The sequence below is a fragment of the Chlamydomonas reinhardtii genome, chromosome 16 (assembly GCF_000002595.2).
Source record: "Chlamydomonas reinhardtii strain CC-503 cw92 mt+ chromosome 16, whole genome shotgun sequence".
Taxonomy (NCBI): Eukaryota; Viridiplantae; Chlorophyta; class Chlorophyceae; order Chlamydomonadales; family Chlamydomonadaceae; genus Chlamydomonas; species Chlamydomonas reinhardtii.
The window spans coordinates 6028751-6052393 of NC_057019.1; the positions used below are offsets into that span (position 1 = coordinate 6028751).

At 63.7% G+C, this 23643-nt stretch overlaps 2 protein-coding genes across 2 annotated transcripts; one reads left to right on the forward strand and one right to left on the reverse strand.

Annotated features, from left to right (window-relative positions):
- Positions 1–425: 425 nt before the first annotated feature.
- CHLRE_16g676350v5 (uncharacterized protein) lies at positions 426–16117 on the forward strand. Its single transcript, XM_043071296.1, has 29 exons — positions 426–871; positions 1396–1798; positions 2171–2277; positions 2588–2702; positions 3086–3163; positions 3450–3578; positions 4062–4236; positions 4437–4805; positions 5199–5289; positions 5701–5765; positions 5920–5966; positions 6725–6883; positions 7255–7336; positions 7657–7775; positions 8121–8210; positions 8504–8560; positions 8926–8973; positions 9689–9929; positions 10231–10336; positions 10511–10615; positions 11042–11165; positions 11478–11549; positions 11852–11968; positions 12644–12724; positions 13094–13255; positions 13468–13631; positions 13867–13945; positions 14223–14346; positions 15281–16117. The coding sequence occupies exons 2-29, from the start codon at positions 1409–1411 to the stop codon at positions 15655–15657; spliced, it is 3873 nt and encodes a 1290-aa protein (XP_042916090.1). The 5' UTR covers positions 426–871; positions 1396–1408; the 3' UTR covers positions 15658–16117.
- Positions 16118–16119: 2 nt separating this feature from the next.
- Positions 16120–23275, reverse strand: CHLRE_16g676300v5 (uncharacterized protein). Its single transcript, XM_043071294.1, has 10 exons — positions 23075–23275; positions 22669–22753; positions 22356–22554; positions 21847–22091; positions 21349–21472; positions 20509–21060; positions 20113–20206; positions 19793–19864; positions 19245–19432; positions 16120–18904 (listed from the first exon to the last, which is right to left on the reverse strand). Exons 1-10 carry the CDS (start codon positions 23223–23225, stop codon positions 17324–17326), a joined length of 3291 nt encoding a protein of 1096 aa, XP_042916091.1. The 5' UTR covers positions 23226–23275; the 3' UTR covers positions 16120–17323.
- Positions 23276–23643: the final 368 nt, after the last annotated feature.

Below are 23643 nucleotides of genomic sequence, written 5' to 3' on the forward strand. Positions count from 1 at the left end.
CATAAGGGCACGTATGCCGTCCATTGTCCATAAAGCAAGGGCGCGGAGCCCATTGCTTGCGGCACACAGGCCGTATCATAAGGGCACGTATGCCGTCCATTGTCCATAAGGCAAGGGCGCAAAGCCCGTTGCTTGCGGCGCACAGGCCGGATCCCAACGGCACACACGCCCCTTCCCCAAGGGCACGCGGGCCCTGCGGCCTGGATAGGCAGACAGGAGAAGTACCGCGCCAAAAGTCCTGAGGGTCTTGGGGAGGTGGGGGTGGCACAATGGAAGATGTGGAAAGGTATTGCACAAAGCTGTGAACTGTAAAGCGACGGGTAGACACGAAGGCACGGCAAGCAGGACCGCGCATGGCAAGCAAGTAGCCCGCCCGCACAGCTGTGCATGCCCTTTTGCTTTCAGTGACTTGCCGAACGCCTTGTCCGCAACGCTTCGCGCGCCTTTGCTCCGCTTGAAAGCTCCGCTCTGCTCCGATTTGCTCCCGAATGCGGCCCCCGAACCAAAGCGTGGTTCAAAGCGCCAGAGAAGCTTCGAAGGGCATTCCCTTACGATCAGAGAGCGAGCGTGATCAAGCTAAGGGGTTCCATTGAGCAGGATCGCGCAACAAAACGCTGCAACTCCGTCTGAGTATATATTAAACGCTTATTCGGTCCATACATGGTCAAGTATAGTTAGAACCAGGTATAGGATTGCAAAGAAAGTCCAGAAATGTAGGGAACGTTTAAGTGCGACACACTGAGGTTGTAACGCTACACGGCAGTAAGGAGTCAATAAGCGCTGACTTATCGCAGCGCAGTGGAGATAAGTCTAGTTATTGCGACGTAACTGCCGTGTTGCGTTAGAGTCACGCACGGCGCAGGACGCTCGGGTACGTGCCTGTGCATGGGGCCGAACCGAGCTGGGTCTTGTACGCGTCAGGAGCACACGGCGCCTTATCTGCCGTTGTGCTTCTGTACTGTATTTCGGATCGTCCCTCTGCCGGGACGGTGACAACCCACCCGCCCCCCCTGGTGCCGCCGCGGATTAATGTGGTGGCACCCGTGGGCGCTGCGGCGTGCGTGGTTGTCTGGACTCTGCTGCTATCAGGCACTTCATACATGCGACACACCCAGTACTGGCAGCACTTTCGGCCACTAGTGCAACACGGCAGTTACGTCGCAATAACTAGACTTATCTCCACTGCGCTGCGATAAGTCAGCGCTTATGAACTTCCCAAGTATCGGCTTTCCTTGTACCAACGTCACAGCTGCCCTACCTACCTACCGCTCCCCCCCCCCGCTCCCCCTCCCCTCCCATACAAGCCACGCGTGTTCTCCCCCTCCCCCGGCAGTTGATACTTGTGATTCCAGCCACTCCGTTCTCCACGAACGGCTCTTGCTATTCCCCGCGCAGGGAGGGCGAGGCCATGTACGTGTTGGCTCTGCAGCGGCACTCGTGCCAGCGCGTGCTCGAGTCCGCCAGTTACAAGGTGGCGGCCAGCAAGAGCACAGCCACAACACAGCAGGGGCAGCAGCAGCAGCAGCAGCAGCAGCAGCAGCAGCAGCAGGGGCAGCAGCAGCAGGGGCAGCAGCAGCAGGGGCAGACGGCAGCTGAGGCCGCGGCGGCAGCAGAAGAGGATGGAGGTGCTGGGGCAGGGGCAGGGGCAGCGGCGGGGCAGGGGGGAGCGGGCACGGCTGCTTCAGCGGAGGAGGTGGAGGCGGCGGCGGCGGCGGCGGCGGCGCGGGCGGCGGCTTTCCGTGGGCACTACGTTCAGGACACCCTGGCAGCGGTGACGGCGGCGCTACAGGCGGCAGAGGTCGGGCGCGGGGGAGGGGGGCGTGGGAGGGGGCCTGTGCCGGCGTTGTTCTTCAGGCAGATCCAGAACCTCCTCTCAGTCGTGTGCCAGTGTCAAGAACAGCGCCTCGGCGGAGGTTTTGTATCAGCCTGAAGTTTAGGCACCGTACGGTTGCTGCTGTCTGCCGGCTGCGACGCACTGGACCCAACTGCCTCCTCTCGCGCATGCTAGAGTCCACATGTGTGCGTGCTATTTGTGTGTGCTATGTGTGTGTGCGTTCCGATTGTGTGTGTGTGTGTGTGTGTGTGTGTGTGTGTGTGTGTGTGTATTATAGAGCACAAGGAGGACATCGCGCTGATGTGTCTGTGTGTGTTTTGGTGCGCGCGTCCGCAGGCCTTCGTGGCGTGGCGCAATGCGGCTGCTGCTGCTGCGGGCCGCCTGGCCAGTCGCCTGGACCGCCTCATCACACGGCTGCAGCTCAGCACCAAGGAGGGGGAGCTGTGAGTCCGGGGCGGGGCTGGCGTGGAGCAGAGGTTGGGGGCGGGGTGGGGGTGGGAGACACGATCAGGCGGTCCTACTGCCAGTGCCTACTGCAGCCAGAGGCGTTTGCGGGCCCTCCCCCGCCTGCGTCTCTGCGGTTAGCATCTGGCTCACTCGCCATCCCCTGCCCGTGCGCTTGCTCCACACGTTCCTGGCATACCTCCTGTGTTGTTGAAGGGTTGAGAAAATGCCCCGTGCCCCCCCCCCGCCCTCGCCCTCCTCAACACATGCACGCCCCGCCCCGCCCCGCCCCCTCCCCGCCCCCTCTAGGCTGCGCTATGTGCTGTTCAGCCAGGCCAGTCAGGAGGATGTGGCGCCCCTGGTGGCGGTGGGCGAGGCGCGCATGCGGGGCGTGCTGCCCGCGCCGCACGCCTTCGTGGGCATGGTGCGCTGCTGTGCTGCTGTGTGCCGCGTGTGCTGCGTGCTGGGGAACTGCCGTGTTTGTCACGGATTCTGTGTGTGTGTGTGTGTGTGTGTGTGTGTGTGTGTGTGTGTGTGTGTGTGTGTGTGTGTGTGCGTGTGCGTGTGTGTGTGTATGTGTGTGCCTATGTGTGTTTCAATTACCGTGTCCTTTGCATCTTGCTGAACTGGTGTGAACCTTGGAGCCTGGGATGTACCTGTGCAAGCGTATCGTATCCCACCGTTGTGACCTGATGTGGACGTCCCATTCAACTCGCCATTGGTCCTTATCTGATGTGCGACGAGTGCATTCTCCCACACCAACCCCATTCCACCCCTACACACGCACACACACTTGCACTCCCACAGGCCACCCAGGAGTTCCTGGGCTTCATGTCGGGCGAGCGCCGCCACATCCGGGAGGGCCTGCTGCCCGACTGCTCCAAGGTGCGTGTGCGGGGGTGTGCGCGGGTGTGTGCGGGTGTGTGTGCGGGTGTGTGTGCGCGTGCGTGTGCGGGTGTGTGCACGGGGGGGGGGTGCGGGCGGGGGTGCGTGTGCAGGTGCATGCGGGTGTGCGTGCGGGTGTGTGTGTGCGGGGCTGAGTCCACGGAACGGAGGAAGGAACCGAGTGGGCCGAGGCGTGTCGGCAACCGCCTCCGGCCCCCGCCTACCTGCCAACCCCTGCTCACCATGTACCCCACCTCCCCCCATTACGCATGTAACCCCCCTGCAGGCTCTGCTGACGGGCAACGACTCAATGAACACGTGGGGCGGCATGCTGCCGCGCCCCAACCTAGCGCTGGGCCTGGAGGCCATCAAGGCGCTCATCGGGGACAGCCTCAGCCAGGAGGAGCTGCTCAAGGTGGGGGGTGGGGGTGGGGGCGGTGGGGGTGGGGGAGGGGTGGGGCGGTGGGGGGGGGGAGTGGGGGGGGGCGGAGGAGCTGCTCAAGGTGGGGGGGGGGAGGAGCTGCTCAAGGTGGGGGGGTGGGGGGGCGGCGGGTGGGGGGGTGGGGGGGTGGGGGGGGTTAACGGGAGGAACGGGTGGGCCGGGCAGTGAGTTCCAGGCCCGAGTTAGCTTGGGCTGGGGGCGGAGGGGATCCGCGGGAGCACAGGACAGGCTTGGGGACTAGGGTGGTGGTGTGTGGCCGCTCGGTACAGTGGCTCACGTGGAGGCCGCTTGGGCGGGGCGTGTTGAGCTTTGAAGCAGGGTTGCGCACATGTTCCAGGATATGGCTGCTTTCAACACTGTCTTACGTCGCCCGTCCTGCAGCCAGCACCCCTACACAGCTACCACACCAAACCCGGCACGCCGCCCCCACGCACCCCCACGCGCCCCCCCCTCCAGGTCGACAAGACGGCCCTCATGGAAGTTCTAGCTGAGGAGCCCGGCTTCTCACGGGAGGCGCACACCTTCGGGCTGGGGCACGGCGGTGGCACGGCGGGCGCCGCGGGTGGTGGTGGCGGTGGCGCGGACGACCCGCTAGCGGTGGCGGGCCGGGGCCTTGTGGCGGGAGGCGAGGGTGAGTCGACGTGGCAGCTACACACATACACACACACACACGCACACACACACGTGTGACACGTCCTATTGGCATTGCACGCGGATGCGTTGCCTCTTCACACTTTCGCTTTGACTTGGGCTCCGGGTTTGGTTCTGGCAACTCCCTCGTCCCCGCTTTCCCCCGCTTCCCACTGCCACCGCCGCCGCCCCCACGTCCAGGCCTGGACCTGTACGAGTTGATAAAGGCCGAGGTGCGAAGAGACACCAGCGCCGCAGCTGCCGCCGCCGCCGCCGCCATGGCTGCCGTGTCGGGGCCTCGCGGCCTAGGCGACCTGTTTGATGACGTGGCCGCAGACGCCAAAGCCGAGGCGGAGCGGGCGGCCAAGCGGCAGCGCCTGGCGGCGGCGGCGGCTGCGGCGACGACGCCGGTCGGCGGCGAGGGCGACGGGGATGAGGCGATGGAGGATGTGGAGGGTGGCGCGGCGGGCCGGGGGCCGGCGGGTGGTGTTGCGGCTGCGGCTGCGGCTGCGGCGGCGGCAGCGGCGGCGGGTGGGACGCCCAGCAAGAGCACCAAGGGCGGCAAGAAGGGTGCGTGTGGGGCGGGTGGCGGCGTTATCCTTCTGGCACGTGCGTGTTGCGGGCGCGTCTCTCGGTCTCGTCTTTGCTAGTTCTGCATTAGGCAAACGTTCCATTTTGTCCAGCCCCGAAACGGAATAAAAACCGATAATTGAGTAAACACGCACCCTTGTCGTTGGCAAGGCGCCCTGCGTCCCGCCATCCTCCTGAGCCCACTCCGTCATGTACACACACACACACACACACACACACACACACACACACACACACACACACACACACACTGTCTGTGCGCTATGTTTTCCTTGTGCTCTTTAAACTGTGCTTTCCGTATGCGCTTTCAAACACACACACACACACACACACACACACACACACACGACCACACGACCACCACGCCCCCAGGCGAGCTGCGGCCGTACACGACCGACCTGGAGTACCTGGAGTCCTGCTTCAAGCTGCTCATGACGGAGCTGCTGTGCGGCAAACACCGGAGGTGCGTCGGCCAAGATTGCGATGACGAGTTTGCGATGTAATGTGGTGTTTTGGGCTTCCCAGAATCAAGAGGTTTGTGTGGCCCAAGTGCGAAGCGGGAGAGTGACGCTGGGCCTGTGAGGGGATTCAGACAGGTGTTGGGCAGGGGAATGGCAGGGGAATGGCAGGCCGCACCGCACAGGGTTGTGTGTGGACCGCGCAGCCACCTCGGCCACATGCCATTCCATGCGGTTCGGATCGGGCTTCCTTGCTCCCACCTCGCATGCCCCACACACAAGATGCCGACCGATCAGCCGTCTTGAGGGCATGGGTTATCGTGACATGTTCGCAACCCTTGCACCCCCCCATGAATGTAACCCCCCCCCACACACACACACACACATACACATACACACGCCCGCACGTGCCCCAGGGTCCTCGCCAATTCGGAGGAGGGGCATGATGGCCACGGCATCCCGCCGGAGGACTACGACTACGGTGCGTGCGGGCGTGGGGGTTGCTGACGTGTGGCGGCTGCTGACGTGTCGTGGCTGCCGCATGGGGTAGTCTGCTTGATGACCGTACGACGTCCATGACAGGCGTGGCGCTGTACTGTAGTGGCAAGGCACGTGAAACAAACCGAACCCCGCAGATTACGTCACACACCGAGGCAACGCCAAGGCTCGGGCAGCGCAGCAGGTGTGGGCCATATGTACGCCTGCGGGGGGCGGGGGGGGGTAGCCATCCATGGGATGGTGTGTATCAAATATGAAGTGAAGTGCCGACGTCCAGAGGTACAGCGGGCACACGCGACGCATTCCATACCGTTGTTTCGCCAGCGGCAGGCTGCTGGCTCCCCCGTGTTTCCGTGGCGGCTAACGCTAAAAACTAAGTTCCTATTGAAAGCAAGTAGTCTGGAGTAGTAGTGGTGATAAGTAAGGCTCGTTGGGAAAGAGGCTGAGTGCATGCGTCGAGGTGGCTAGCTTAGCTGCTGCGGCGCGAAACCGGGACCCCGCGAACTCACCTAATCGCTCAGCAATGCAAGCCACGCCAGAGCCGCGCGCGCAGGGGGAAGCACACACAGGAAATGGGCGAGCGGCAGTAAGGCGTGGCGGACTCAAACGGCAAACAGGCGGCACAGACATACACGCGGGGGGGGGGGGGGTGAAAGCAAAACACACACATGGCGGCAGGGGCGGCCGCGCTATGGCCGCTGCCCTGCCCTCTGCCCCGTAAGCCCATCTTGCAAACCTCAAATCACTGCACTCACGCATGCCCCTTATTTTAACATGCATGGAAGCCCCTCCCCCATCACACTCATCTACACCGCAATGCTGCTCTTCCACGCCGCCGCCTCCCCGCGCCGTTACCTTACCTTCCTACCCACCCACCCACCTGCCTTCCCACCTACCCACCAACCCACCTGCCTGCCTGCCGCCGGCTTCGTTCCTGGCCAGGTGCGGGAGCTGGAGGGCCGCGAGAGGCTGGAGCGCAGCCGCATTGAGGCGCGGCTGCGGCTGACGGCGGCGGCGCGGGAGGCGGACGGCCAGCCGCCCTGGCGGCCGCGGCTGGAGCGGCTGGCGGAGGCGAGGTCGCTGGCGCCCTTCGAGAAGAAGGTGGGGTTACATTCATGACTAGTTAAGGAAGTGGGGGGGGGGGAGCGAAATGAAGGGGCGGGGAGGGGAGTGTTGTGAAGACCAGCCCAATTATAAAGGGGAGGGGAGGGGGGATTGCAGAAACGGTTAGTTGAGGAAATGGCAGGGGAAGGGGATGCGCTGTCGGGTGCTGCGGCGGGGTCCGGGGTGATGGTTAGCGCAGTCCCAAAGCTGGAAGTGCGGTGTAGGTACGGGCCTTGCGAGACGTGTGTATGGGTGCGTGTAAAGGCTGGCTTCTCCTTGCGTTCTCTTTCTGCACCTCAGTAAGACGAAACATGCTTTGAAAAGCCACTGCACGTCTCAGGTCTTATAATTCTGTTGCGGCGGCGCAGGTGCTGCTGCTGCTGGTGGGCTGCCGCGTGAGCCCCACAGTGGCCCGCACGCTGCAGGCGTGTGTGGCCACGTCCATGTATGGTGAGCGAGGGGAGGGCTGGGCAGGGGAGGGCCGGGAGGGAGGGGAGGGAAGTTCCGAGCGTCCTTCAAGGCCGTCCAACATCGCCGTCGCCGCTGCCGCAATCATGCCTGGAATTTCCTCTCTCCTCCCCTCTCCGCACCCCCTCTACCACTTTCATAACCAATCATGAATGTCACCCCTCCTCTCCGCCCCCCTCTACCACTTCCATAACTAATCGTGATTGTAACCCCTCCTCTCCACACCCTCCTCTACCATTTCCATAACCACTCATGAACAATTGAACATAACCCCTACCTGCCCCACCCCCTCTCTCCGCCAGCCGGCTCTGGCGGCAACCTGGCCACGGTGGGCAACCTGCTTCTGGCCTTCCATCCCGACGACCTGGGGGAGCAGATCAACGCACGCAAGTACTTCTACAAGAGCGGCCGACTCATCGAGGTGTGTTGGGAGGGCGTGTGTGTACTTGGGCGGGGTTGCCGTATGTGCCCGAGCCCAGCGAGGAAAGGGAGGAGCGGCGGGAGTGGGGGGGAGGGAGGGGCGGGCCGGGGACTACTTGTTTGCCTGCGTGCTACATGTGGGCCGCGTGTCTGCCTGAACGCCAGCCTCCTCATGCCCTCGCGGTTCTTCTGCCCGTCCTGCCTCACCTGTCAGCCTCTCCTTCCCTCCCTCCCCCCCCCGTCTACCACTTCCTTAACTAATCATGAATGTAACCCCCCGAAATCCCTCCCTCCCTCCCCCCACCCCACCTCCACCCCCCACCTCCGCCTCCGCCTCCCCCCGCAGGACGGCATCCTGACGCTGCACGGCACGGACTTCAGCAAGGACATCATGGAGCAGGGCGTGGACATCGACCGCCGCATGCTGGACTTCCTGGTGAGGGGGAAGGGAGGGAGGGAGGGAGTGCGGGGCAGGGTTGTTTCCACCGTTCCCAGTAAGCAATCAGAGGTACGAGGATACAGTCAGCGGGGTAGTCGTTTAGACGAGAAGTGTGGATAGGATGCGAGGAGGGGCGAGCAAGGTTGGGGAAGGCTTCAGCAACCAGCAACCAGAGTACGGGGGGGGGGGGGGCAAGTCGTACGATGCCAACAGCAACCTGACTGCTACTGCCGCCACTATTCCTGCCACTGCCGCTGCTACTGCTACTGCCACTGCTACTGCCAATGCAGGTGGGGCTGGACACGGAGTTCAGCGACATGGTGGACGGCAGCCACCTGTACTTCCCGGTACGTACGTACCGTACGAGCAGTAGTTACCGTTACAGTTCCAGTTATAATCGCGGTAACGGTGACCGTTGGCAACAGTGGATTCGGATCCGGATGCGGTTACGGTTCGGCGGATGCTGCCAACTGCCAACTGCCGATGCGGCGGCCTGCGCCCGGGACCGTGCGGCGGTGCACCGCTCGGGTGTTGTGCGTGTCGAGTGGAGTGGCGCGTGCAAGCAGCGAGCAATTGTGCTCCATCACACCTGCCCTCCTGCCGCATGTAGCATGTAGCATGCACAACGTCGACATCTCATGCCCCTACCTGCTCAACCCGACTTGGCCTCTGACTTCTACACGCGTCCGTCCCCCCCCCCTTTGCTCATCAGGGCTACGTGCGGCTGCGGGATGTGGTGCTACCGGCGGAGCAAAAGCAGGTGCGGGTCTGGCGGCGGGTGTGGCGACGGCGGGTTTGGCGGCGGCGGGTGTGGCGGCGGCGGGTGTGGCGGCGGCGGGTGTGGCGGCGGGTGTGGCGGCGGGTGTGGCGGCGGCGCGTGTGGCGGCGGTGGGTGTGGCGGCGGCGGGTGTGGCAGCGGGTGTGGCGGCGGCGGGTGGCAATGTTGGCGAGGGCGGACGGGGCAGTTGTTCCAGAGAGGGGGGCGGGGCGGGGTGGGGTGGAGGGCTGAGCGCGGGATGAGGATGGGGTGGGGTGGGCCGGGCGCTGCCATGTGCAGGACAGGGCAGGGCAGGGCAGGGCGGGCAGGTGCGGTGACATGGAAGGCAGGCGCGTGTGGCACATAGCTGCTGTGCACACGCGCACACACACACACACACACACACACACACACACACACACGCACACGCACACGCACACGCACACGCACACGCACGCGCACACGCACACGCACACGCACACGCACACGCACACGCACACGCACACGTACACGTACGCACACACACACACACACACACACACACACACACACACACAGCCACTCTGACCCTTAGCTATGCGTGCATTTTCGATTGCACTGGGCCCAGCCGTACATGCGTACGGCTAATCCATGCTTCGCTCACCCCCCACACTGAAAGCTAAACCCACGTGGGTTCTTGCACTGCGCTCTTCATCACTCACATAATTGTTTCCTACAGCTCATTGTCGAGACGGTGGAGAACTTCTCACGCTTCAAGAAGGCGCGGGCGGCTCTGGGCATGGCCGGCGGAGGCGGCAGCAGCAGCAACGGCAGTAGCAACAGCAGCGGCGGCGGCGGCGGCGGCAGTGGCAGCCGCGGCAACGCCCCGGGTGGGGGTCTGGTGCTGCTGTTTCATGGCGCGAGTGGCGTGGGGAAGACGATGATGGCGAACGCAGTGGCGCACCATGTCGGCAAGAAGGGTGAGCGAGGCGGCGCGAGGGCAGACTTGTGGTCGACCTTGCAGACCGTCCCGCACGCCCCCAACAATGGTTCACGCACCTCTCCCCCACCCCGCTCCCCTGCTGTTCTCTCTCTTTGCCGCTGTGTCTCTGAGGCACGCCCACGTCACGCACGCGTGCTTACTCATTTCCTGCACGCGTGTACACACATTCGGTACACACACTCACACCGTTTGCTTTCTTTTTCTTGCTTTCTAACACAGACACACAGACACTCTGACCACGCAGTGCTGATTTTCCTTGTGCTCTCACACACACGCAGTGCTGCTGATCAATTTCCCCAGCCTGGGCCAGAACCAGGCGGGGGAGGTGGTGCGGTTCATCTTCCGAGAGGCCAAGATCCACGACGCCCTGCTGTTCTTCGACGAGTGAGATGTTCGTCTTGGGCTCGCCGCGCTGTTGTTCTTGCTTACGCGTTGTAACAATCCTCGTGTTTGACATGTGTGCGCGTGTATTAGAAGTGCACACGGGGGAGGAAGCACGGCATATGTACGCGTACATGTGCCAAAGCGTATGTGTGTGTTGAACCTATGCACGCACAGGTGCGAGGCCATCTTTGAGGACCGCGACAAGGGCAGTCACGCCGTCAACATGCTGCTCACGGAGATTGAACGATACGACGGCCTCGTGGTCATGGCCACTAACAGGTGGGGGGGGGCTATAAGTGGGGGACTTGTGTTGGGGGAGGGGTAAGGGCACATGGTGGGTGCACGGCGCCGTTTCGACTCCCGTGTCGTTCCTGTTAGGCAATGCTGCCCGCCAAGCATGAACCAGTCATGCTTGGAATCCCCCACCTCCCTCCCCCACCTCCCTCCCCCACCTCCCCCACCTCCCCCACCTCCCTACCCCACTTCCCTCCCCCACCTCCCCCACCTCCCTACCCCACCTCCCTCCCCCACCTCTCTTTCCCTCCCTACCCCACCTCCCCCACCTCCCTACCCCACCTCCCTACTCCACCTCTCTTTCCCTCTCCCACCTCCTGTCCCCCCCCCCCCGCTCCCCCCCCCCACTGATCATGAATGTACCCCCTCTCCCTCCCTCCCTCCCTCCCCCTCCCCCCCTCCCCCCCCCAGGCCGCACGACATTGACGAGGCCATGCACCGCCGCATCACCATGGCCTTTGAGTTCCGCCGCCCCGACCACCTGCAGCGGCTGGAGATCTGGAGGAAGCAGCTGCCGCCGGCCTGCAGGCTGGAGGTGCGGCGGGGAGAGGGAGGGGCGGGGAGAGGGAGGAGCAGAGGGTTGGGGATGGAGTGTGGCGTGTGGGGTTGTGTGGGGCAGGGCCGAGAGTGTTCCCTGGTGTGTGCGGGTTGAAATACGCAGACGACATACCATCTTGTCCCGTCTTGGTTTGCTTGGGATTGCGTGGAATGAACTACCCCCCACCCCTCAACTGGCCACACACACCCCAACTGGGTGCGACTGACGCCTCTGCCTGTGCTCCGCTCCTTCAGCTTGGTTTGATTTAGTCTGGGTTGCTATATGCAAACCCCACCCCCGCACACGCAGGCTGACGTGGACCTGCCAGCCCTCGCCCTCAAGTTCGAGCTGAGCGGCGGCTACATCCGCAACGCAGTGCAGGTGCGGATGCGGGGTAGTGTGTGTGTGTGTGTGTGCGTGTGTGTGTGTGTGTGTGTGTGTGTGGGTGGGTGTGAGGGTGGGTGTGAGGGGGTGCGTGTGTGGGTGTGAGGGGGTGCGTGCGGGCGCGTGTGGGCGAAGGGAGCTGCTTGGTGGTGCCTGCGATTTGTGGTGTGTGTGGCCAGCATCAGCACCAGCAGGAAACGCCCATGACCTATCAGCGACCACCCGTTCCACCCCGCCCCCAACGTGTGTGTATGTGTATGTATGTGCACATGCACCCCGCCCACCTGCTCTTCACCCAGGCCGCCCTGAGCAAGGCCACCTCCCGGTGCCCGGAGGGTGTGGCGGGTCTGTCGCTGAGGCAGTCGGACCTGCAGGCGGGCGCGGCGCTGCAGCTGCGCGGCGCGCTGCGGCTCAAGGTGAGGTGCGGGTGGCGGCTGATGGTGTGGTGGCTGATGGTGTGGGTGACGGCTGATGGTGCGGGAGGCTGATGGTGCGGGAGGCTGATGGTGCGGGAGGCTGATGGTGCGGGAGGCTGATGGTGCGGGAGGCTGATGGTGCGGGTGGCTGATGGTGCGGGAGGCTGATGGTGTGGAGGGAGGAAAGGTGTTCAGGGTGGAGGAGGAGGTGGCGGAGGGCGTTGCAAAGGTGGTGCAGAGAAGTGCAGCAGGAGAAGGTGGTGGCAGGGGATATGCGGCCGAGCCCAACGGGAGTAGGCGAGAGGGTTAGACAGGCGTATGTGGGGAGAGGTAGGGGCGTGCGTGGCTATGGGGCTGCACAAAAGCAAGGGCGCTTGGGCAGGTGAGCGCACACGCCATGCCGCACTGAGGTAACCGGTAGTAGCACACCAGGCAGCACCCGCACCCGAAACCCCCGCCCCCGCCCACTGCGCTGTTTCGATACGGCCTTCTTCGCCTTGACTGGTCCTGCCGGCCTGCCTTTCAACCCCCCTGTATACTTCCTTAATTAATCATGATTGTAGCCCCTTCTGTATCAATGTGCCTGGCTAAAACTTTGCTTCTTCTTCATTACCGTAATCACAAATGTGCCTCGCCCCGCCGCCTCACCGGTGTCCTGACACCGGTGACCCACAGGACCAGGACCGGCAGCGTGTGCCGCGGCGGGGCCTGGATGACGTCCTGTTGCCCGCCAGCCTCAAGGAGAAGCTGGAGAAGGTACGGCAAGCCGGCAACTTCATTCCTCTGTATATCGGCTCCGCCGCCGCATGATGCAGCAGCCGCCACCACCACCTGAAGCATCATGTGCCGCAACAAACATTATTGCGCAGATGCCTGATGTGTGTCTTGTACCGTATTGCTGTTGTGACTCGCCTCGTCAAGCGAGTCCTGATGATGTCAGTGCTGATGAAGATGTCGGATACAGGGGTGGTTCTCAGCGGTAACCAGCGCCTCACCCCCCGGGTAGACTTGGGATTGAAGTAAACTAGCCCCCTTCCCTTACCACACACTCACTCCCCGCACACCCGCACACCCGCACCCACCCCACGCACGCACGCTCTCCTGGTGCGGCTGTGGCGCCCACAGGTGGTTCAGCATGAGAAGGCGCGAGCGGTGCTGGTGGGGCAGTGGGGCTTCGGCAGCGGCGGGGACCTGTCCGGCACGGTGTGTTTGTTCCACGGCCCGCCTGGCACCGGCAAGACACTGGCGGCGGAGGCGGTGGGCTACGAGACCGGCCGGCCGCTCAAGGTGCGTGCGAGGAATTGAGCGGATGCGGGCGCTCGCCGGCTTGATTGCCCGGCGGTCGCTGGTTGTTTGGATATGTGGTATTGATGGACCGAGGGGGAGCATGCTGTGGATGTGCAGCAATCAACGGCACCGCCCCTCTCCTCCCTGCCCGGCGCCCGAGCATCGCACCCACCACATTCCGTACACCACACTCCCTTACGTTCCACCCGCAGGTGGTCAACTGCGCGGGCCTCGTGTCCAAGTGGGTGGGTGACACGCCCAAGAACATCGACGCGCTGTTCGCGGACGCGCGCGCCACCGACGCCGTGCTGGTGTTTGACGAGGCCGAGGGGCTGTTCGGCAGCCGGCCCACAGAGATGAGCTCCGCCTCGGACAGGTGCGGCCGCCGCCGCCGCGTGTGTACGGTACATGCGTACGTGCAGGGAGGGGTTTATTTGTCGTTCGTTCGTTCGTTCGTTCGTTCGTTCGTTCGCCCCCCCTACACTTCTCTGTACCAATCCTTGCAACCCCCCCCCCCGACATCGTCGGTAACGCTTCATGTTCCGCAAGATGGTCTACCGTCTACCACTTCCCTAACTAATCATGAATGTACCCCCCCCCCCTCCTTTCAGGTACGCGGCCATGGACGTGGGCGTGCTGCTCTTCCACCTGGAGACCCACCCCGGCATTGTAGTGCTCATCACCAACCAGGTGTGCGGTGTGTGTGTGTGTGTGTGTGTGCTTGTGCCTGTGTGTGTGTGTGTGTGTGTGTGTGTGTGTGTGTGTGTGTGTGTGTGTGTGTGTGTGTGTGTGTGTGTGTGTGTGTGTGTGGGTTTTGTGTTTGTGTGACAAGGAAGAACAGAACGAGTGTGTCATGTGTAAAACTGTATGTTGAATGAGCAATAATGCATGTTTCGTGCGTGCTGCTGCTTCGCCTAAATGTGTTGGTGCTGCTCTGCCGCGCCCACGAATGCGGCACCCCCCGCAGCCCGCCGCCATTGACAAGGCCTTCCACCGGCGTATCCGCTTCATGCTCAATTTCGCCATGCCGGACGCCGGCCTGAGAGCAAAGTTGTGGCGGGCCGCGGTGCCGCAGCAGACACCACTGGCAGGTGGGCGCACATGTGTCTGTGTGTGTGTGTGTGTGTGTGTGTGTGTGTGTGTGTGTGTGTGTGTGTGTGTGTGTGTGTGTGTGTGTGTGTGTGTGTGTGTGTTAAAGAGCACAAGGAAAACGTTGCGCAAAGACAGTGTATGCCATGCAGCAAAGCGACGGTTTAGGGATGTTACCTGAAGTTACCTCGCATACCTGCTGCGGTGAGCCGCCGGTCTTACCAACCGGAAATCGCGCAACCCCCGCTACTCTAACCTCGAGGGGGGATTAGTGTCCACACGCTCTCAAGGGTGCAAACCCATGCATGTGCTCACGGTACCGTGAGGCCCAGGCACTCCTACGATTCCTAGCTCCGCGTCGCTACTCCTGGCCGCTAAGTCCAAGCTCCCGCCTAACCCTCGATGAAATTCTCACCTACGAGCGAATAAGAAAACAACAGAGCACAGGGCGGCAGCAGGGGAGTGTCACGAACAAGAGCGAAGGAACATGTTAGCGCGGCGGCGCGCGACGAGCAAGAGCAAACACGCAGCCCAGTCCCAGCCCAATTAACTATACTAGGGGTTGCGCGATTTGGGAAAGAGACGGAGGGTGGGCGACCACGAGCAAGTAAACAGGCGGGGGACGGCATGGGCGCATGCATGACGGCAAATGCAAACGGGGTGTGTGTGTGTGTGTGTGTGTGTGTGTGTGTGTTAAAGCGCACAAGGAAAACATAGCGCAAAGGCAATGTATGCGATGTGTGTGTATGTGTGTGTGTGTGCCCCTGCACCTGCCTGCTGCGCCTGCATCATCTACTGCGCCTGCTGCTGGGGTGCATGCACGCACGTGCACCCTCCCGACGCGCCGCTCGGCACGTCCGACATGCAATTCAACCATTCCGTGTTCAAGCAAATGGCTACCCCCCGCCCGCCCGCCCCACCCCCGGCGGGACGCAGGCGAGGTGGACTGGAAGGCGCTGGGCGAGCGTTACGAGCTGTCTGGCGGCGCCATCCGTAACGCCGTCATCCGCGCCGCCACCCGCGCCGCGCTGCGGGTTACATCTTCTGGGACCGCCGCCACCGTAACCGCTGTTGCTGGAAGCAGTGGTGGTGGTGCGGTTGCGGGGGCGGATGCTCAGAAGCCGGCTGGGGCTGCCGAGGCGGTTGCGGAGAAGTCGACGGCGGTGAAGGGGGCGGCGGCGAAGGCGACGGGTGCGGCGGCGGCGGTTGGGGCGGCGGGTGTGAGTATGGCTGACCTGGTGGCTGAGGCGGATGAGGAGGTGAACCGGGGGGACGGCGAGGTGAAGCAGCAGGTGCAGGCCATGTACATGTGATGAGGCGCGTGGGAGCTCTGTGTTGCTGGCGATACAGGTTGCTCATAAATTCAGTGAGGTGAAAACTGTTGTTGTGTGTGGTTACAACCTGATTGCAACGTGGATGCAGGGGGCGGCACGGTATGGTACGGCGCCAGGAAAGGTAGTTTTGCGTGCAGGCTGTTTGTTTAGGTGAAAGATTCATGCGGGGGCCTAGAGTACGGTAGATAGAGATGGTGTGGACGGCGCGGTGTGACGGCTGAGTGAACTCTGTCTTGTGTCCCAGCTGAGCGAGTTGCCCTGATAGATAGGGGCATGGTGTGCATGATCATTCAAGGGGCCAGCCACATGCGCTGCGCCGCTGCACTGTTAGGCGTTTTAGCTGGTTGACACATCCTTACGCGGCCCAACGCCCGATCCCCCCTTAGTTTCCTCCTGCCTAGTGAGACCTGAGGCCCGGGCCGGAGCGGCCCTTAGCTCTCACCACTATCGGCACTCGACAAGTGGCACAGCAGCACCACGGCATCACCGCAAACATTTTGAAAGCACACTGCAGCGAGCCTTTAAGGCGACCGATGGCTGAAGCGCAAAATGCCCCACGCCGGCTTCACGACGTCACTCCTCCTGGCCTTGCTTGAGCGCGCCGCCCCTCTCCCAGAGGTCACCAATTCCGCGCACCAACTTCAACACCCTTGCCTCCGCGCGGGTCTCGCCAGCTGTGTGACACAAATCTGTGCACCACACAAGCCACCGCCGTGCACATCGCGGGAGGTGCCTCCATCCGCCCCCCCTAGTACTGCACACAACGCACCTTTCAATCGATCGCTCCACAACACAAAACGGCACCAATGCTGCTGACCGCTGCCACCTAGCTATGTATGCAGCCATGGATTCTCAATGGCGCAAACACCTCCGTCTTGATATATAAAATCCATTGCATCCGCGCGTCCTGCACCCGTGCGTAACACCGTACGCTGCCGCCCCTGATTGCCACCCACGAGCCACGCCAACAGCCACGCAATCTCCGCCTCACCATCAGTAGCTAGCTAGCTGGATAGCGCACTCGTTAGTAGAAGCTTCTTCGCCGCCGTGCTGATGCATGTACGGCGGTACGTGTTGATGTGAAGCGCTTTACGCTGCTCAGGCTCGACCTCACCCAATTAAACATGCTCAGCGTGTGACCCCCAGCAGCACACACACACACACACACACACACACACATACACACACACACATGCATACGTTTCACTCAACGCAGCACAAGCAAGGATACGTCGGGCCTCGCAGCAGCAGCCACATGCGCACCCACCCATCCACCCACCCATCCACCCGGGCATGCCAGCACGTGCACGCATGCGGCGCACCGACTGGAAACTAACCTTGCCCGCACCGGCCTGCAGTCTTGCTCTCCTCACGAAACCTCATACTCATGCTCCCGGCAGTGCCCTACGATACGTACCGCCGGTCACCGGCGGTGTTTATTGTTGGCGCCAAGCCATCACGTCCGCTAGTGCGTGCGTGCCGCGACCGGTTTGCAGTTCAGCAGTGCGCTTGCAAAGAATGAGCATCCGTGTGCAGCAGCATATGTATGATGTGACCAGCAGGGAATGATGGTCAATCCTATGTAAGGTAGCGCGCATCAAGAGCTTAGGCCTTGTTCTGCACGGTCGCCCCAGCTGTACGCGCGCTAGGAAATGACACAAGCTACGCACCCGGCGTTTTGGCTCCTGACAGGTTGCCTCGGCGCGGCGGCAGACGTCGCCGCCGACGCCGCAACCGACACCGCGCCTGCACTCGCGTCGCTCTTATGCACGCCCACCCCTGCCATCGCCGAGTCCGCGCCGCTGCCGCCGCCGCCCAAGGCCCCCACCGCGCCGCTGCTGCCCGACGGCTTCATGTAGCCCCCGCCGGAAGCCACGTGCGCCGCCGCCGCCGCCGCCGTCTGGGCCTGCAGCTGCGACTGGCTATGATTGCTACCGCCCGCCCGGCTCGCGCCCGCCGCCATCATCAGCATGCCTCCACCGCCGCCGCCGCCGCCATACCCGGCTGTGTTTTGCGGCGCCGAAGAGCGCGTCCACCCCGCCGCCGCCAGCGGCCCGTCGGCGGACATGATGCTGAAGTTCGTGTTGACGTCCAAACACGCCCCGGGCCCAAGCCCACCACCCATGCCACTGCCAAGCAGCACGCCCCCACCGCCTGCTGCACCTACAGCCCCCACACCGAAGTCGCTCATGCGCCCGCCGCCCGCCGCCGCCATCGCCGCCTCGAACGCCTTTCCGTCGCCCATTTCCGGCATGGTCGTCAGCATCATCGCTGGCAGCGACGCCCTGCGTGCGTTGGTGCCGGTTGTGAACCCCGGGGCCCAAGCGCCGGCGGCAGCCGCGCCCGCTGGCGGCATCTTTACCGCTGCGCCCGGCAAGCTGCCCGGCTGCCACCGCTGATGTCCAGCCGCCGCCGAAGGCGACGTCGGCCCGCCGGGAACCGACTCCACCGCGGCTCCCGCCCCCGCGCCGCCAGCGTCAGCAGGGCTGGGCCCGCGGCCGTCGACGGGCGACGCCAGGGAAGCGGCACTTGGCACGACGGAGGCGCCGCCGCCGCCGCCGCCGGAGGCCGAAACACGGCTGGCGACAGCGCCGGCGGCGCTGCTGCTGGCGGCGCTGGCGCGCGCCGCCGCCAGTGCCTGCATCTTCGCCAACTCCGCCTGGAGTGCCTGGATCTTTTGCTGCGTGGGCGTCAGCAGCCCGCCTGCTGGCGCGCCGTTGGCGGCGGCGGCGGCGCCCGCTGCTGCCGCAGCCCCCACGGCTGCCGCCGCCGCACCCGGCCCTGCGGCGGCTGCGCCGGCGGGCTGCTGGGCAGGGCTGTTGGTGGCGTCAGTGTGTGTGAAGCCCACAAGGCTGGCGGTGGCGGGCGTGTGCGGCTGAGAGGAGGCGGGCGACACGAAGCCGAGCTGTGGCTGCGAGCCCGCCCGCGAGTGAGGCTGCGACCCCGATTGCGACCCCACATGCTGCTGCTGCTGCTGCTGGGGTTGTGAGAGCAGGGATTGATAGGATGGCGTGGCGCTCGGCGGCCGAGGCGGCAGGCCTAGCAGGCCTGTCATTGCGCCCAGCCCAGCTGCGCCCGGCGACGGCGTTAACATGGGCTGCATGGGCTGCTGCATGGGCTGCTGCATGGGCTGCATGGGGAACGGCACGTACGGCATGCAGGCGCTCATCATCAGCTCCCGCAGCCGGGCGGTGATGGTGGGGAAGTTGGGGCGCAGGCGCGGCTCCTGTGTGGGTGCGTGGGTGTGTGTGAGAGAGTAGAGGCGGCAGGGGCGCGGGCAAGGGGTGAGGTGAGTACGATTTACTGCGTCGTTGCCATGAGCCGGTTGGAGAACCCCCCGGTATCTACCGAGCGAGGCAAGCCCCAGTGCTACACAGGGAAAGCCCATGCATGTGCTGTCATCGCCAGCCAACTACCCCACCCCACATGCCGAACTGTGTGTAATGCGCAGCACATCCAACTCCCCCTTCCCTTTCCCCTCCCCTTCCCCCTCCCCCTCCCCCTCCCCTTTCCCCTCCCCTTCCCCCTCCCCCTCCCCCTCCCCCTCCCCGTCTTCGCGTTCCCACCCTGTGCCAGCACAGCGACAGCAGCAGCCGCAGGTCCTTGGGCATGGCGGGCGGCAGGTTGGGCCGCCACCCGCTCCAGGCCACCCGCCCCACATACTCCATGGCCGCGTCCGCGTCGTTGTCGGGAATGCCGTCGCTGAGCAGTGTGCGGGTGAGCACCTCGAACATGATGCAGGCGAAGGAGAAGACTGGAGAGGGGAGAGGGGCAGGAAGAGGGGAGAGAGGCAGGGAGAGGGGAGAGGGGCAGGGAGAGGGGAGGAGAGGGGTTATATGTCTGACAGCCCGAGCCGAACAAGCCAGGTCCCGATTGTCAAGGAATCGTGGGATGAGGAGAGTGCAGGAGAGGCAGGAAGGGAGAATTCGTATTCCAGCCAGGCACGTACGCTCGGCTGCGATGGAGCCGGCTACGCACATGCTATCAAACTCATGTGTGCCCTCTCCCGATGGCAAAATAGCACACACGCCCAAGGCTACGCAGCTCCGTTGACTGCATGCGGCTTGCCATGCACCAGTTTGTGCCCGCCACCCCGCAGCCACCCCAGGCGCACCGTCTGCCTTCTGATTGTAGGGCTGCTCCCGCGCCACTTCGGGCGGCATGTAGCAGATGCTGCCGCACTGGGCTGCGGGGGAAAATAGCACGCGGTCACACATGGAGGATCTTTGCGCTACTCCTTCCTTCTGCTCCTCAACACATCGAGGATCAACTCGCAAGTCACCACGAGGGCGTCTGCACGGAGGGGAGGGCAAGCCTGCGCAGGGCGCGGCGGCTGCGTTGCGCCTTGACCCGCTTTCCCATCGGCGCACGTCACTAACGCCCCTCCGCTCCCCTCCCCCCTGCTGCTGCCCCCACGCCAGACGCCGCACTCACTTGTGAGCCTGAAGTTCATCTGGTACATGTCGGGCAGGAAGTCCTTGTGCGCCTTGCCCGCCCGTAGCAGCCCGTTCAGCTGCTCCAGGCTCACCTGACAGACACACACACATCCACACACACACACACACACACACACACACACACACACAGGCGCAGGCCATACGCGGAAGCCAGGTGGTCGCGGTGGTGTTGGTGCTGGGGTTTAGGGACTAAGGAGCGAGCTGCTACTACCTTGGCGAAACGGGACAGCTGACAGACAAAGCAAGGCAACGACGTCGGACTGGGCCACACAGGGCATGTCTCACAACCCGCAAGACCCGACAGCCGGCTGACCCCTCCGGCTCGCGCCCCACCCCGAACCCCGGGCCCCTTCCTTGTGAGTGCCGTGCTCACCGCGCCCGACCCAGTCTCCGACAGCCGCGAAGGCGAGGCAGTGACGCCTGTCGCCCCACCGGCGCCTCCCGCTCCAGCCCCATCCGCTGCAGGCGCTGCCATCCGCGCTCCGGGGCCCTGCGTCGCCGCCCCCGCTGCGGCGCCTTGCCCAAACGCCGCCCCGGCATGCGCCACTCCCGCCAGGCTCCCGGGTCGCGGCGCCACCATGGCCCCTGACCCGGCGTCCGCGCCGCCACTGGGAAACAGCGACTTGGCTGATATTGACTTGCGACCCATCAGCTGCATTTCCCCGCGCTGTTGCTGCTGTTGCTGCGTCAGCAGCCCGACGCCGGCGCCTCCCGTCCAAGCGCCGTAGGCACCGCCCACCATGGCGCCGCCGGCGCCGCCGCCGCCGGCGACGGCGTTGGAGGCGTGGACGTAGCCGTTACCAGCAGCGCCGCCGGGCACGGCCGCCAGCGCCGCCGCGTTGGGGGCCGCGGCGGCGCCGGCTTTGAGCGGCGAGGCATGTGGCGTGAGCAGCGCACTTGTGTCCTGACCCGGTGCCCTCAAGATCTGCGTAAATAGAGAACGGCATGCGACGCCAGGTTGAAGTGAACTGGGAAGGGCGCGTACCGCTGCGCTCGCGCTGTGGCCCCCCTGAGTGCATCGCCCGCCTTAGTGTCTTTGCTCCCTTGCGTAAGTAACTGCACCTCTACCACCACCCAAACACCTGCCCCCACCACATACACACACATGCACAAAAAATCCCACAACCAACGTACCGCTTTTACGCCAGGCCATACCACACCCCTCCCGCTCCCCCACCACACCGCCACACCGCCGCACCCATGCCACCCCCACCTGCGGCAGCGGCAGCTTGTTTCCGGCGTCATCAATGGCCACCATGAGTCCGAAGTCCGACAGCCGGGCGTGCAGCGCGCCGTCGGCCTGGCGACACAACAGGATGTTCTCAAGCTTCAGGTCCCTGAGGTAAGGAGGTGGGGCGGCAGAGAGAAGGTGGCGTCGTGTGGTGGTGGTGGCGTGGTGTGGTGGGGGTGTGGAGGGGTCCAGGGGTCCAGAAGTGGAGTTGGCGGGTGGCGGCGCGCGTGTTTGGTGTGCCGCGACATCAAAGCCAGGGACCATGTGGGGCACTGGAGCGCATGGCGTCGGTTTGGGTGCTACGATGTAAACAACCCCAAATTATTACCACGGGTTGTGGAGTGTGCCGTGACAACAGTACAGCACCCCCCGCAGTCACATCGGTCACAGCAGGTCCTTGCAGTTTGCATCTTGAGCGCTCCATTCCGAGCCGGGCCCCGCATGCTGCATCATTGCAGCATACGTCTGCGCCGTGCGCACCTGTGTATCAGCAGCGGCTGGCGACTGTGCAGGTACGCCATTGCCTCCGCCACCTCCACCATCCACGCAAGAGCCTGCGCATCGCTGTACACGGCCCCCAAAGCACCCGCAGGCCCCGAAGCCCCTGCGCTCGCGGCAGCTCCGTTGTGCGACCGGCGCGGTGGCGGCGCGGGCGAGCTGCGGCCGGCTGCTGCTGACGCCGCGGCCTCCTTGGCCTTGATGACCTGGTCAAAAAGGTTTCCGTCCTGCGATAATGGTACGGCACACGTCAGGACGTCAGGAACGCAGCCTGTCCTTGATGCGTACGGTATTGAGATGCAAGCCCTCGGTGAGCAGCGCCCCCTGGGGGCTTCCAGTCACCCAACATTTCTCAGTTCCTGTTCCCAAGCACGTCGGCACCGTTCGGCTCCACCGGCCCTGGGCTTGCACTGCCCCAGTTGCTGCGCCCACCCGCCGCGTCCCTGACGCCGCGCTCGCCACTCCCCCCCTCCCTGTACCCCAGTGCTCACAGGCATCAGCTCCAGCACCAGGGCCCAGCATTTCGCCAGCTTCCTCCCATTGAACCACTCCTGGGCCGCGGCCCGCTTCGCCGGCAGACCTTTGAGCCCCTTGCGTTCCGCAACCGACGGAACCAGCAGGTCCGGCGGCGTGCATGAGATCAGGCGCCCCGCAGGAATGGAGCAGAAACCCAATGCACGAACGATGCACCTGGGCAGTCACAAGTACGTGGCGTGGTTGCGGTGGCGCGTGGCAGTACTTGGGCATCCAGACAAATGGCAGAGGCTTGGGGTGAACGCAGGTTAAGGCGCTGGGTCGACTCACGTGTGAGACAGCGCCAAGTGGAAAGAGACCTCCTGCAGGAACTTTAGGTAGTTCTGTGTCTTAAAGTGGAAATCGGGTTTCAGGACTGCGATGGGCAGGAAAGGGCGCTTTGCCGTTTAACTGGGGAAAGAATTGCCAAGGCCGTGCGAAGGGCACGCACAGTTGTTGCGACGGGTGCGTGGCTGGAAGGCAGGCCGTCGCAGCCTCACTCTCTCCCAACGACCTGAGTTAGCTTCAATCGCTCATGTTGTTTCAACTGTAATTCGGCATACCACAGCACCGAAGCGCCAAGCGCACCAGCTCGCGAGCAAGGGATGGATGTGCGCGCGGAATTTGCCACCGACTTTCACCAACTTTGTAAACCACAAACGCTAAACACTCAATCCCAGAACAGCCCACCACTTGCCTTTTACAGCGACTGGCGTAGCGCCGATGCGCGCGTGGTGGACCAGCGCAAAGCCCCCTTTAGTTACATACTTCAAGTCGGTGATATTGCTCTCTGAAATGGTTGCGTCAAGGTCAAAGTCTACAAATGCTGAACGAAACTGCGACTGCATAGCTTCAAAGTCAAGGTGACCCCGTTCACAGGGCTACATGGCTATGTCTGCAGATAAGGACATGAACTGTCTTGGTGTGTACACAAGGTGTGAGCGGCAGGTGAGCCGCTGTGCCTGCTGAAGGGGAGCCTGCACGCCCTCCCACTCATGAGGCCCCGCATGACTTCCTCCCTGCAACCACCTGCCTGCCTGCATATTTGGCTGCCATCTTAGGCAATGCGCCCCTCTCACCTACCCAGCCAACCCCTGGCTCAGCGGTGAACGTAAGTAACACACAAAGGTAGGCAAGGGTAGGCAACAATCCGGGGTGCCGTCAGTTGCTCTCTGCCGGAGCTCACTATTAGGCCCGGGGGATGAGCCCACAAGGGTAAAGCCCATGGGCAAAGCCGGGCATAGGGGCCCAATCAGGTATTGACAA

What these genes read in the sequence shown, in the direction of transcription:
- CHLRE_16g676350v5 (XM_043071296.1), top strand. Translation starts at nt 1,409, where the DNA reads ATGTACGTGTTGGCTCTGCAGCGGCACTCGTGCCAGCGCGTGCTCGAG. An exon ending in CTGTGCGGCAAACACCGGAG is followed by an intron (nt 5,290 to 5,700) that starts GTGCGTCGGCCA and finishes CACGTGCCCCAG; the next exon opens with GGTCCTCGCCAATTCGGAGG. An exon ending in AGACCGGCCGGCCGCTCAAG is followed by an intron (nt 13,256 to 13,467) that starts GTGCGTGCGAGG and finishes TTCCACCCGCAG; the next exon opens with GTGGTCAACTGCGCGGGCCT.
- CHLRE_16g676300v5 (XM_043071294.1), bottom strand. Translation starts at nt 23,225, where the DNA reads ATGCAGTCGCAGTTTCGTTCAGCATTTGTAGACTTTGACCTTGACGCA. An exon ending in CACTTGGCGCTGTCTCACAC is followed by an intron (nt 22,555 to 22,668) that starts GTGAGTCGACCC and finishes GTGACTGCCCAG; the next exon opens with GTGCATCGTTCGTGCATTGG. An exon ending in CGGAGACTGGGTCGGGCGCG is followed by an intron (nt 20,207 to 20,508) that starts GTGAGCACGGCA and finishes TGTGTCTGTCAG; the next exon opens with GTGAGCCTGGAGCAGCTGAA.